The 15,396-nt window shown below is 36.4% G+C and overlaps 1 protein-coding gene across 1 annotated transcript in view; it reads right to left on the bottom strand.

Annotated features, from left to right (window-relative positions):
- The window catches only part of LOC122726312 (muscular LMNA interacting protein), a 402,484-nt gene that overhangs the window by 145,731 nt on the left and 241,357 nt on the right, over positions 1–15,396 (bottom strand). The window contains exon 10 of the mRNA XM_043963965.1: positions 10,345–10,389. Within this exon, the coding sequence (XP_043819900.1) occupies positions 10,345–10,389 (45 nt within the window). The remainder of the gene's footprint in view (positions 1–10,344; positions 10,390–15,396) is intronic.

Raw genomic sequence — 15,396 nt, 5'->3', positions numbered from 1 at the left:
TAAGCACAATTATCTAATTTGAACCTCAGAATAACCCTGAATGACAGACGTTACTATTATCCCCATTTATAGATGAGGAAATTGAGGCAAACAGCGATTAAGTGACTTGTTTAGTTTATTACCAAGATATAGTTAGAGACTTATTCACTATATTTCAAATATTTTCTTATTTTTCAAATAAGAGATTTTTGTTTCCTATTTCCTAGATAATTCAATTAAATCAACCCATCAGATTTCATCATACATAATTTTAGGCAATGTATGTATTCTGAGACTAGAGGGAACAGAGTAGGTAAGTTTGTGATCATTTGGGAAGGAAAGATTTATATGAGAAATAATTAGCAAATAATCACAATATATAAAAAATGCCAGATTTTGAAAACTAGAAATGTTGGGGGGGGGGGACTGTTAAATAGGTCTAGAGAACCTGAAAAAAAACTTATATTCAATCCTTTATAAGCAGAATATTTTTAATCTTCATTCTCAGAATTTTTTTCAGGAATCCCTATGGAAATTCCTGCTTCTCACTCCAACTATAGGGGATCATGGAGATGGAATGTTACAAAAGTCGGTAGACATGGTTGCCTTATCAGTTTTCTTTGTTACAAGGGAAGGCTCAATGGAGTTGGTTATATTGGGAAGTGACTATAATTATAAAAAAGAAAAGATATCAATGAAACAGTTAAAAATAGATATATTATGAGTGAAAGATAACATATAGAAATTACTTCACTGGCTTCCTTGCAATGTCATAAGAAAACAAAGAAGTCCATCATTATTTTGGCTGGATCCTTTCTAGGGAATTCAGGGGATGACATGAACAGGAGTCACATGCAATGAGCAGGCATGGCTGGACTGTGGTCTGTATTATTGTAGGGAATAATCAAACTTATGATCTCTGAGACCCATTTGAATATTTGAGTAAGCTTTTGGAAGATATCTTGTATAGATAGCCCTATAAATCTATCAAGAAGGGTTTTTGGTATGGGTAATTAGAGAGCCAAGTTAACTATTTTATTAGAAGAAATATTATCATATGTTCAGAAATAAATACTTTAGTTTTCTATCTCAAAGGTGTAATGTCCAAAGTGTTCAAACCATAGTTGTCATCGCTTCACTCTCTGTCCTCTCTCTCAATGACCCCATTTGTTTGAATATCTCTTTCTATCCCATCCAGAATTATACATACAGCCATGGTCTCTGTTCTGATATTGTACATCTCCAACTGCCAGTTGAACATTTCAAACTAGATGTCACATAGGCATCTCATATTTAACATATCCAAAAGAGGACTAATTATCTCTCCCAAAAAAACAATCCTTTCCAGTCAATTTCTCAATTTTTGCAAGTCACCACCATTCTTCGAATCTCTCATTTTGTAAACTTATATGTACAGCTTTTGACTTTCCCTCGCCCATATATCTAAGCAGGACCTATATCTTACCATTTATACCTCTTTGATATCTCTTACTACATCTGACCCCTTTTCTCTACTCACATAGCTATTTCTGTTACTTTCCTTCCTAATCACTACAGTCTACCCAGTCCATCCTTTCCATTCTTCTCCCGCAGCTCTCATTCTCTACTTCCATTACTTTGAACTAAGATACCCCATGTCTAGAATGCACACCTTCCTCACAACTTCAGAGATTCCCTCTGTCCCTTTAAGATGTTTAATTCTCAAGTTGAAAAATGGTAAAAGGATATGAACAGGCAGTTTTCAGATGAAGCAATTAAAACTCTCTATGGTCATATGAATAAATGCTCTAAATCAGAGAAATGTGAATTAAAACAACTTTGAGGTACTGCCTCACACCTACCAGATTGGCTAATATGACAAAAAAGGAAAATAATAAATGTTGGAGATGTGGGAAAATTGGAACACTAACATATTGTTGAAGTTGTAAACTGATTTAATCATTCTGGAGAGCAATTTGGAACTATACCCAAAGGGATATAAAACTGTGCATACCCTTTGACCCAACAATAGTACTACTAGGTCTCTATCCCAAACAGATCATAAAAATGGGGAAAGGACCCACATGTACAAAAATATTTATAGCAGCTCTTTTTGAGGGGATGACTATCATTTGGGGAATGGCTGAACAAGTTCTAGGATATAAATGTGATGGAACACTATTGTGCTATAAGAAATGAGCAGGCTGATTTTAGAAAAACCTGGAAAGACTTACTTGAACTGATGATGAGTGAAGTGAGCAGAAGCAGGAGAACATTGTACACAGTAACAGCAACATCGTGTGATGATCACCTATAATAGACTTAGCTCTTCTCAGTAATGCAATAATCCAAGGCAATTCCAAAAGATTCATGATAGAAAATGCTATCCACATCCAGAAAAAGAACTATGGAGTCTGAATGCAGATAAAAGCATACAATTTTTACTTTATTTGTTGTTTTTTTTACTTTCTTGTGGTTTTTCCCATTTGCTCTGGTTCTTCTTTTACAACATGAAAGAATAATATGGAATAATATGGAAATGTGTTTAATATGATTGTACATACATAACATATATCAAATTGCTTGCCATCTTGGGCAGGGGGGAGGGAAGAGAGGGAGGGAGAAAAATTTAGAACTGAAAATCTTACAAAAATGAATGTTGAGGGGGCAGCTAGGTGGCACAGTGGATAAAGCACCAGCCCTGGATTCAGGAGAACCTGAATTCAAATCTGGCTTCAGACAGTTGACACTTACTAGCTGTGTGACCCTGGGCAAGTCACTTAACCCTCATTACCGCACCCCCCAAAAAATGTTGAAGACTATTTTTACCTGTAATTGGGGAAAAAAGAAAATACTATTAAGGGGGAAAATGTGGTTCAAGCACCATCTTCTACTTTATTTTTTGTTGTTATTTCTGATCCCCACTCCCAGCTACAAATATTCTAACTACCTCCTTATTAACTGAATTGTGTTTATTCTGTATATATTTATTTTCTATATTCTTAAATATGTGCATCTTGCATCTCCAATTCAATTGTAAGTTTCTGGAGGAGAGAAAATGCTCAAATCTTTGTATCTCTATCTCCAGTCCTTAGTGATTAACTGATTTTTATTGGGAGTAGTATAATATAATAGAAAAGCACTAGAATATAAGAAACTCCTACCCCTATTACTGATCTATACTGGAACGAGCCTCACTATATAAAAAGAAAACAATATCCAGAAACTTAGCCACCTAGTGATTGGGAAGGTGGGGGGAAGCAGTCACCATGACAACTTATATCACATAGTAAAAGATAAACTGGACATTGTCTACATATCAAGGACATGTGTTTCTGTCTGAATTTCTTCCACAGTCCTTGTTTGTTACCAGATGAGAGCAAATAGCACCCTATTGTTCAAGAAGCAGTTGGCAAAATGCAGTTTAGCCAAATTTAACATCAAATGGGGGAAAAGGAAAAGAAGACAAATGCCATGATTCAAATCTGAAGAAGCAATAATCGTAAATGCTCATAATACAAGGTATGTTGAGAGTATATAAAATTGTCAAGGATAAACTGCATTTGAGGTTGAAGAAGATGTGACTATTCAAAAGCTTTCAGGGATTCATTTTCTGAACAACAGTGACATCAAGTGCCCTCAGGTAGATGAATCATGGACCACTTAAAGGGTGACACATCAGCTGGCAGTCCCAATTAGAAACAAATTATCTGTCAAGCTTAAGCACTCTAGATGACTTATGGAAAATTGGAGTGAGCTTGTGTTGTGCCTTACCTGAAGTTAGTAGGGTGAAGTGTTACTTATGCAAATTTAAGTTTTGAACATTGCACAACAAGAGTCGACTATATTGTGTCATTTATTATTGTACTTATTGTTGCTACTGTTGTTATTACAGTAATATTAACTAGCAATTAGCATATCTGGTGCTCTTATGTTCTCCTATGAATGGTATTACATGGGATCATAGATTTTGAGCTAGAAATAATCTTAGAGGCAGACATCTGGTGTAAGATCTTCATTAGTAGATCGGGAAACTGAGGCCAAGAGCAATAGAGTGTAATTTTATTTTTTATATGTGTATAACATTGTCTTTGTTTATTTTGTATACCCCTAGGTTGTGAGCTCCATAAGGGCAAGTAGCCCCATCAATTATCTTTACATAATTCTCAGGCCTTCATATAATGCTTTTCACATAGAAGATACTGAATAAAGGGGTTCAACTCAATTCAGCAACTTTGATTAAATACCTGCTTTATGTTAGGCACTTTGCTAAGACCTGAAAATACAAAGACAAAGATGAAACCATCCAGATTTGAGGACCTTACATCCTACTCATCAGGGAATACAACATTAACATGTTAATAAAAATCATATAAAGTAATTACAAGAGAAAAATGCTAATAGCTGAGAGAATTAAGAAAAGATTCATGTAAGAGATGGGGCCTGAGCTATGATTTGAAGGAAGTTAAGTACGCCCCTTAGCTGTTAGACTCCAATTTCCACAGAGGCAAGAAAGATGTTTTAATTGTCTTTGCATCTTCCCCAGGGCTGGCCCTTAAAAGAACTTGAACAAAAGAATTAAACAATCATTCAGTCAATGAATGCATTTGGCAATCATGGGCCAAAAAAGGATCTCAAAAGGTCAATTAACTATCCTATTTTGTTCTTTGCCATTTCTAAAGAAACTTCACCAACATCTACCAATATTACATCTCAGAAACTCAGCTTCAGGGTTAGAGAATTCTTGTGAATGTCTAACACATTGGTTCTCAAAGCATGATCCAAGAATCTCTGCCCATCCCTACCCCCCACAAGAACCATTCAGAAGTTCTCTCAAGTCAAGACTATTTTCAGAACAATACTAATTTGTTATTTGTCTTTTAAAATGTTCCTACCACCTCTAACTACATAACTGTGTGAGGCTAGATTTTCTTCATATACTTCAACCAAAACAATATATTATAATGGACTGAATACAGAAGCAGAAATGAGATTTTAGCTGTCTTCAATTAAGCTAAACATTAAAGAGATTTGCAAGAATATATAAAACAAAATAATTCTCACTATTTGGGGTTTAAAAATAGTTATTTTTTCATTAAAATGTTATACTAATAAAATGAATTTCATGTTATTTTTTAAGTGAATTAATAATTATCTTTAAATTTTATCAGTTTTAATTTCCAAAATAATAAAAACCAATAGGTATAACCATGTAAAGAAAAGCTCTTTGGGATCCTCAATAATTTTAAGAATACAAAAAGGTCCTTAATAAATTTTAGGAGTATAAAGGTGTCCTGAGACCAAAAAGTTGATGAATCATTGGTCTAACATATTCTTTGTCTTATTCTCTCTGGACTTATTTTGAAGGTTAAAGAGAAAGAAGATACTGGCCAGCACTGGCACAACAAAATTCAGCTAACTGCTGAAAGGAATTAGTGAGGGCAAGAGAGACACTTTGCAACAAGCTTAAGGCATTTTGGAATTAATAGTGTTTGAACTCATTGAGTTATGTAGTCTTTCTCCCTTGATGATTTAGTTTAACTTCACTTACCAAGTGCTAATGTGCTATGTGCTAAGAACACATTTTTTAATGATGCCTGCCTTTGAGAAACTTACATTCTTCTAATGTAAATGTGCATACATACAAGTATGCTCTATATAAAGAATTATATAATGAAGGCAAAGGAGAGGTTCAAAGTCCTCTAAGAACATTTAAGAGGGAAGAAAGATAACAGGGGAGAGAGTGACTCTGTGCTGTCTGAGCTGTGCCTTGATGGAATAGGAAGATTCAGAAAGGAACAGATAAGCAGAAAATTAATTCCAGGTATTGAAGATAGCCTGCAGGGAGAGAGGCAGCTCAATGAGTTCAGGGAACAGCCAGATCAGCTGGAACAAATATGGTGTGAAAGAGAATAATGTGAAGTAAGAGTAGAAAGGTAGTTTTCAGCCAGGAGTAAGATCATAGAGAGTCTTAAATAAAACACTAAAAAATGTGCGTATTATACTATGAGGACCAGGAGGCCATTGACATTTTCTTTTCAGTGACAGGGAATGACATGGTCAGATGTGCATTAAGATGATTTTAGTTGCTGTTCCATGAGAAGGTGAGAGAATGGAAACAGGCAATTTAGTAAGGAAGCTATTGTACCAATATAAGTAAGAGATTATGAGGGCTTGAACTAGGTTAATGATAGCTTCAAAAATCGGACCATATGTATTTTATTTCTAGCTATGCACATACTGACAAAGAATTAAAGCATACTGGCAAACATATTGTCATGTGGAAATTCAGCAAAGATAGACTAAGGTATGTTTTTACTAAGTATAATAACATTTATTAATGGAGTACTACCTGCTAATAGAATGGGTCAATGGCTGCCTTAGTTTAGCTATCTACTACAAAATGGAGACTCAACTCCTTTTTACTAGATTAGAATAAAGAACAGAATAGAGTAGGTGAGGAAATATTACTATTTGTTTCAGGGTTGGTGATATCATGAGGTTGAGGACAATATGATTGGTTACATAACTGAGGCATGAGGAATAATATGATTGGTTGGAAGTAGGGAATAAGAGGCTACCAATAATATCCTCATTCCCTCTTGTGACTAAAAAATGTTCATTGCTTGAGTCTTCCGGCAACATCAGAGATAATGTACCAGGCATCCTTGAAGGATAGCGTCATGGTATACAAATATTGGACCAGACTCTCTGATACCCACCCACTTCCCCCAAGGATAGCAGATATCTTTGAGGTAAGAATAGAACAGGGGCAGCTAGGTGGCGCAGTGGATAGAGTACCGGCCCTGGTGTCAGGAGTACCTGAGTTCAAATCCAGCCTCAGACACTTAACACTTACTGGCTGTGTGACCCTAGGAAAGTCACTTAACCCCAATTGCCCCACCCAAAAAAAAAAAAAAGGAATAGAACAGTGATTAGCAGAACTGGATTTCTAAAGTGAACTCATTGCAAACCAGCTGAAATTCTGAACTCAGTTCAGAGACAAAGAACCATAACTTAGTTACAAGACAAAATCAATGAATTGTAAATAGGATCAATAAAAATGATACAGAATCAATTTGATCTTTTCAATATCATTAGGCTGACTAATGTTAAGTATTCAATTTATGTTGAGAACGACCCAAAAAGTAAATGACAACAAAATATTATAGTGGCTTTATAAGGGAAAAAAAAACTTTTTAAAAAGGTATATCTCACTTTACAATGACATTGAGAAGCAGCATGGGTAAAGGGATGGGGAACTAAATAATTTCCCAAACAAATAAAGAAGCCACTATTCCATAATGTTCTAATATTTCTATTTTATATAATCATATGGAGTGTGACCTAGTTCCTTTCTATACACTGAGAAAGCTGCCAAAATCATGCTCAAAATATACAAGGGAATGGATCTAGCCATCATGAAGTCAGGAGATGTTCATTTCTGAGATGAGCTCTTTTAGTGATAATTCTTTCACAAACCTATCTCCATCCCAGGGGAAGGGCATGAGATCAAAATTTAATTTTAAACTTCAGTCAAGGAATGCTTTGGGGGAAGAAACGGGAGGGCATGGAGTGAAACTGATGTGAATATGAAGGAAAAGACATTCTAAACTAGTCAGCCTAAGTCACGTTTCACATAGTTCTTCCCCCAGAGAATGCCAAACTTCCCATTGTTTTAATGCAGAAATAATGCCAGTTACATATTCTAAAACTCAATTTTGTTCATAGTCTACACTATTCTATGGCTTATTTAAAAGCTTTCCTTGAAATTCTGATAAGATCTGGTTACTTTTTTTTTTTTGCAAGGCAATGAGGGTTAAGTGACTTGCCTAGGGCCACACGGCCAGTAAGTGTCAAGTATCTGAGGCTGGATTTGAACTCAGGTTCTCCTGAGTCCAGGGCCAGGGCTTTATCCACTGAGCCATCTAGCTGCCCCCAGATCTGGTTACTTTTAAAACAATGGGTTATACCATGAGGTGACTTCCAGTGAGAGACTGTATAGAAAGTACTTTGCAAATCCATATTTATGTGTGTATATGTGTATATATATATATATATACATATATGCTCTGTATGTCCTTAAGTAAGATTATATATTATACATATGCATATACATCATATCCCAGCATACCGACAAACTTTTTCTTGACTAGATTATATGTAATTTATTGTCATATATATATAAATATTTATTGTTTATGCATACATAGAGATTGTATATAGTTTATATACATGCATATATAAATTATATACAATCTATTTAGTAAAGAGAGAGATTGTTATTATTACTAGGATATGAGATAGGAACTAAACCTATGATCTCATTGGTCTAATGGATTCCCAAACAATGAAACTCTCTCTACCAATACAGGTTAGCATCTTCTCTAAAAATTATATATTCTCAGAGGATTGCTTAGAGTACTTAAAGGTTAAGTAATTTGCCCAGGATCACATAGCCAATATGAATCAGAAGGAACACTTAAATATAGGATTTCATGCTTAGAGGTCATTTCTCTATCCAACATGTTGCCTCATATACACTATGATTAATACAAGGATTTAATTTTGAAAAATCAATGAATATTCTATGGTTATTTGGAATTGAATACCAGGATTCTCCAGTCCTTGAGTTTTAGGGTTAGGGAATGTCTGTGAATGTCTAAAATAGTTTTAATATTTTTTCATTTAGCTTAAAATTCTCATCTTATTTTGGAAGGGAAAAAACAGCTCACCATCAATGGCAAAAAAACCCAACCAAACAAAAAAAAAAAACCCAACCCTTCAGGTTACTGCTGAAAGAAATTGAGGAAGGCAAGACAAAAATGTTGTAACCTTCTGGAGACATTTAGAGATCACCTGAACTGAGGAACTGCAAAACACCTAAATCTGGAAGTGAATTTAAAGATGATTTAGCCCAACTCTATTTTACAGATGAAAAAACTGAGACCTAGACAAATGAAGTTAATGACCAAAATCATACAGGTAGCAAGTAGCTGTGATGACATCTATTAATCTACAAAAACATTTGCAACATAACTATAGCAGAAAATAAAATTTCTACTTTTAAGGAAGTCAGCATGCTAAACGTGTCAGCATATCATTTGAAGGTTTATTTGTTTCCATGGTAACTTCCTCAATAAGAATGTTAGTATCCATTGAATATAAGAGCTGGAAGGATCTTAGATCCTAAACCCCCCCCCCATTTTACAAATAAATTTTTCAAATAAAGAAACTGAGGACCCAGGAGAGGAAGTGTTAGGCCCAAGATCACTCAACTAGCTAGCAGAAAAACAAGGACTAGAACAAAAATCTCCTGACTCTCAATCTAATGTTCTTCTTCTTACTATATTCTACCTTCCATTCTGTTACAAATTTATTGATACCTATGAGAAAAATTGTTTACATAAATGTTTATGCTTTTTCAACATTCGTTCATTCATTTGATTGCATTTACATCTTTTTTAAGGTTGAACTTAGTCACTTTTTTTTTACATGACCAAGTATTTCCCTTGGTGTCAGCTTAATATAGGTGTCAATCTAGCTACTTATAAACCACGTGATCCCAAAAGAACCACTTGAAAAATTTAGCAATTCAGTTCACCAATATTCCTTAAGCACCTGCTATGTGGCAGGCACTATCCTAGGTGCTTAGAACATAAAGATAAAAGATTACCAGTTCCTACCCTCAAAGAACTTTTATTCTTGAGATAGAGGAGAGGGAACATGAAGATATAACCAGTTGCTTTAGCTATATGATGGCCTCAATAGGCATCTGACTTTCTTTCAGTGTATTGACTAAAATCAACCAACTGCTTTGTCAGCTTGCATAGAAATGTACTGTAGGTAGCATAATATGAATGTCTAAGTTACGATACTGCCTCAAATTCATATAGTTATGTGATCCTGGGCAAAACAATTAGCATTTTCACAGTGTCAGACCCCCCATCTGTAAAATGGGAATAATAATAATGATAATACCTGTGGCACTTACTTTATAGGGTCATTGGGAGGATCAAATGAGATCATGGCTGTAAAGTGCTTTATAAACCAAATGTTCCTATAAAATTGTCAGCACATGCTATTTCACAGATATTCAGAGACAATAAAAAGACTTTCAACCAGAGACATGATTACAACATATGCATTTGTTTGGAATCTGCTAACCATCACATGAATGAGAAATATAAAAATACAGAGTGGCAGGAAAAAAATCTCGTCTTTTCTATTTCTATCACATTTATGTTTTCCTATTCAAGGGTTCTTAAGAATTGAAATACATTGCATTTGTTCCTGTTTCATTTTCCTTCTAATAAAAATTCTCCAGAAGATCAACATTTTTCATTAATGTCACCCTGTAGTTTAGAAATATAAGAAAGTACATACCAGTTGACTCACAGCCACTGAAGATGATGGGGAAGAGAGATTTGCCTGAAAAAAATTAAATACAGTGTATTAGATTGAATAACAATTTTCCTTGCAGAAAAGGATAACACAAAAGGACCGTATTATATCTGTGGAGGGCGGGGGATATAAAAATTTTGTCATCAAAAAGTTTCCGAATTAAAAATCCATGAGAATTGCTTGACTAAGAACAGGAAAACTATTTAGACTTTAAGATGTAATTCAAGTAAAGACTTAGGGGAAAATACATATAATTAGCCAATACAAATTAAGTGCTTATTATGTTCCAGGCACTTTGGTAACCATTGGAGATAAAAATAAAGACAAAAACATGGTCCCTGCCCTCAAAGAGTTCACATTCTATTGGGGGAGACATGCAAGTGACTAAATACACGCAAGATCTGTTTGTAGAAGAGATGGGACTTCATCTCAGAGGGGAAAGTCCTAGCAGATTAATGGAGAGGACACAGGAAAGACCTCCTGCAGAAGATGGGATTTAAGCTGAAACCTGAAGGAAATCATGGAGAAGTAGAAGTGAGAAAGGAGAGCTTTCAAACCATGGGGTAAAAGGGTATAAATAATGCAAAGGTGCAGAGAAGGGAAGAAGGCTGTTGTGTGTGAGTAAAAACTGGGAAAGCTGCATCACAGAGTGTGTGAGGGGGAATAAAACATAAAAGTAGAAAGGTAGGGAAGGGTCAACTTGTGAAATGCTTTCAATGGCAGAGTACTTTATATGTGCGTTGGTGTGTGTGGTGGGGGTATCGGTGTGGGTGTGTATATAGGGTGTGCGTGTGTGTGTGTGTGTGTGTGCACAAAGTATGTGTATGGTATGAGTGTGTGTTTATGCAGGGGGGTGTTTATATGAGAGTGTGTGCTTACAGGGCATGTTGTGAGCATGTGTGTTTACAGGGTACTGTGAGTGCATGTGTGTGTATGTACAGAGTGTATAGTGTGTGCATGTATGTATACAGGGTATTCCAAAAACTTAGGGAATTTTTTTTTTGCAGGGCAATGAGGGTTAAGTGACTTGCCCAAAGTCACACAGCTAGTAAGTGTCAAGTATCTGAGGACAGATTTGAACTCAAGTCCTCCTGAATCTAGGGCTGGTGTTTTGTCTACTGCTCTACCTAGCTGCCCAAATTTAGGGAAATTTTAAATGCTTAAACCTTAACATTTCACAAAGACCATTGGGGAACCCTACTTGTTTATACATATACATATTATACATACAGATATGCATATATTATGTACATATGAAATCTTCACCAGGATTCTTTGTGTATAGATTTATGTGTGTGCTTAATTATTTCGGTGGTTTTTTTTTATATTTTGTTTGTTTACTGTTTGTAATCTCACTAAAGCAGAACAAATCTTTTTACATCTCTGCAACTGATTCCCTATCCCACTCTCCACAGCAGCTTATGCAAATTATTTCATTCCGCCTCTAACTTCCCATGTCTGCCCCTCACTCCATCCTCTCAGCTGAGAATTTTGCCTCATGTTTTAAGTGGAAGAAAAAAATTAAGGCCATTCTCCAAGAGTTCCCTCTTCTCTCCTCCTCCTAATCTCTTATTCATATACTTTCTACTATCTCCTCCTTTCTCTGGTTTCACAGGAAGAGGTGGTGCTCCTCCTTGCCAAGACAAACCACCGCTGCAGCTAAACTCCTTGAAAAGGCCCTCTTAAATAGGTCCCTTTTCTCCTTTCTCTCTTACTCTTCTATTAACAATGCAGTCTGGCTTCTAATCTTCTCATTAAATTGAAACTGTTTCTTGCAAGGTTTCAGTGATCTCTTCATAGAGAAATCTTATGGCCTTTTCTCAGTCCTCATTCTTCTTGATGTCTCTGCAGTTTTTGGTACTGCCTTATCACTTTCTTGGCATTTTTTTCTCTCTAGGTTATTGTGACACTGATCTTCCCTGGTTCTCCTCCTAATAGAAAGATTTCTCCTCAGTAACCTTTGTTGAATCTTCATTTAGGTCACATCTATCCTCCAAGGTTCTCAACTGGGCCCTTATCTTCTCCCTCTAGGATATATGATTTTGCTTGGGATCTCATCAGCTCCCATGAATTTAAGTATCATCTCTATGGAGATGATTCTCAGATCTATTTGTGTAGCTCCAATCTCTCTCCTGATATCCAGTCTCATGTCTCCAACCAACTATTCAACAAAAGCGTATACCTCATGGACATCTTAAATTCAACATCACTCATTAGCTTTCCCCCCAAACCTTCTCTTCTTCAAAATGTTCCTATTACTGATGAGGATACCAGCATTCCTCTGATCATTCAAGATCATAACCTAGGTTTCATCCTCTAGCCACACCGCTCTCTCTTTTACCCCAATCAGTTAACAAGTCCTAACATTTCTACCTCTGTAATAACTCTTGGATTTACTACCTTCTTACCTCTGACACTGCTACAGCTCTGGTGCAGCCTCCCATTACCTCATGCTTAGATTGTTACAATAGCCTGCTAATAGGGCCCCCTGCCTTAAGTCTTTACCCACTCTACTACACCCTTCTATCTACAGTCAAACTGATCTTCCTAAAGAACAGGTCTAGCCATGTCATCAACCTTCCCCATTCAAGAAACTGCAGTGTCTTTCTATTACTTCCACTATCAAATATAAATTCCTTTAGCTTTTAAAGATATCAGAATGCATCCCCTTCCTATCTGTTCAGTCTTCTTATATGTATTGAGTAATCCAGTGAGAAGGTCTCCTTGCTGCTTCTCACACATGACATCCCATCTCTCCTGAATCTAAGTGTTTTTACTTGTGAGATTTAAAATTGGATACTCGAGCATTAACCTCCCCTTTTTAACCTTTCCCTTATTTATCTCCCAGACTAGGAAATGGAAGAAGCCTCTGATCTCTAGTTAGAGCTTTTATTGTTTGGAAATTACAAGGTGATGTTGATTAGAGAGATAGGAAAGTAGAAGTGCAAAACAAATAGTCTTAAGTCTAAGCTTAGTCTATATTCTGTATAAAACTCACTAAAAACCCAAGGCCACCTTTGAGGGGGAGAGCCGCGTCAAGCACGTGCTGTTACAGCGAGCCGGGCTGAGTCCAACCTCTGTCAGCGTCTCTGTGTGCAGCACCAGTCGTTGGACAAGGAGAGCCAACCAAAGACCTCACTTCTGTTCTCTCCTTGCCTTTTAAGCTCGCACCCCGGAAGTGGAGTGCCTAACAAACAGACCTGGCAGTTCCTCACAGTCTCCTCCCTGAAAGGGTGGTCCTTCGATTTTTGCTAGCCCACAGTTAAAAACTTTCACTTTTTTACCACACACTGGTTATCGCCAATGCCTAGAACTCTGTCTCAGTCATCTCTGCCTACTAGTTTCCCTGGCTCCCTCGAAGTCTCAACTGAAGTCCCATCTTCTGCACTATTTCTTAATTTCCCACTATTCCTTAATAGCCTTTCCCAAAGATCCCCAATTTATCCTGTACATATGTTGGTTTTATAGTTGTTTCAATGTTGTGTCCCCAACTAAATTATGAACTCCCTGAAAGTAAAGCTATTTTTTGCTTTTCATTTTACTCCTGGCATTTAATAGTTTCTGCATGAAATAGGTACATAATAAATGCTTATTAACTGCCTGAGTGATCCTAAAGGTAATGGGGAGAAACTGCGGTTGATTGTTGGGGGTAAGGGAGGGAAAGACAGATCTATGCTTCAAGAAAACTCATTTTGGCAACTGAGTAAAGAACAGATTGGAGTGGGGAGAGACTTGAAGCGGGGAGACCAAACAAGTTTATTGCAATATGAGAGGTGATAATAGTACGAATTAGTTGTTGCTGTATGAGTAGGTAAGAGACATAGGAGAGTTTGTGAAAGTAGAAATAACACGATTTGGCAATGTAAAAAAACAGAATTTGATGACAACTGAAAGCATTTGACTACAAGCTAATAAGATTGTTCTTTGTTTATTATGTTTATAGGTATAGCTCATTATGTTTCTGATGTGATCCATTTGAAAAGATAAATATCATGCCATATGACAAATCGGCCTGTGTAGGCTGGTCTTCCTATGTGAGGAGGAGGAACTAGACATACTTGTAGTATTACCAACTCTTCTCAGGTGTCTTAATGGAAACACTGATGTATCATCTGAAACTTTGTTCACACTGAGTATATAAATTGATTGCTCATTCCCCATGCCTCAGCTGACCCTACTCTTTTTTTGGAACCATAGCTGTTCAATTCCATTGCTTTAGTGTCAAAGGCAGGAAAATGCCTTTGCTAAGTGATGACTAATCAATTATTGGTGGAAACTAAATCTACTGTATTGTGATTCAAAATACAGTATAAGGTTAAAAAAATTTATTTTATTTTTAATGCTCACACCTCACCAAGGTTAACCCCTCTACCTACCCTAGTGTTCCCATTCCTTTTCATTGCCTACAACAGATTACCTACTCTCATTCCCACTCCATTACTTATTTTCAATTTCTCCCTGTCTACTGTCTCCTTACCTGCTGCCTACAAACATGCCCATGTCTCCCCTAGACAAAGAAAAAACCCTCATTTGATCCTTCCATTGTCACATTGTCCTATATATCTTCTCTTTGTGATTAAACTGCTTGAAAAGGACATCTATAATAGGTGCCTCCACTTTCTCTCCTGTCACTCTCTTCTTAAATCCCTAAAATCTGGCTTCTGACCTTGTCATACCATCAAAACTGTTCTTTTCAGCTTTACTGAATCCAATGGCTTTTTCTCAATCCTCATTTTCCCTGATCTCAGAGAAGTCTTTGACACTGTTGATCACCCTATTTTCCTTGAGACTCTCTTCTTTTTATATTTTTGGAAAATCACTCTCCTGGTTCTCTCCTACCTGTCAGATACCTCTTTCTCAATCTCCTTTGCTAGATCCTCATTCAGGTCGTGTCCTTCGACCCATAAATATCCCAACAGGGTTCTAACATAGGCCTTCTTCTTTTCTCTCTCTATATAACTTCAATTGGTGCTCTCATTACTTCCCATGGATTTAATTTCATCTCTATGCTGATGATTCTCAAATCCACCCATC

Source organism: Dromiciops gliroides, chromosome 4, assembly GCF_019393635.1.
Source record: "Dromiciops gliroides isolate mDroGli1 chromosome 4, mDroGli1.pri, whole genome shotgun sequence".
Classification (NCBI taxonomy): domain Eukaryota; kingdom Metazoa; phylum Chordata; class Mammalia; order Microbiotheria; family Microbiotheriidae; genus Dromiciops; species Dromiciops gliroides.
Note: the sequence above shows the minus strand (reverse complement) of the source record. Positions and strands in the feature narration are given on the sequence as shown.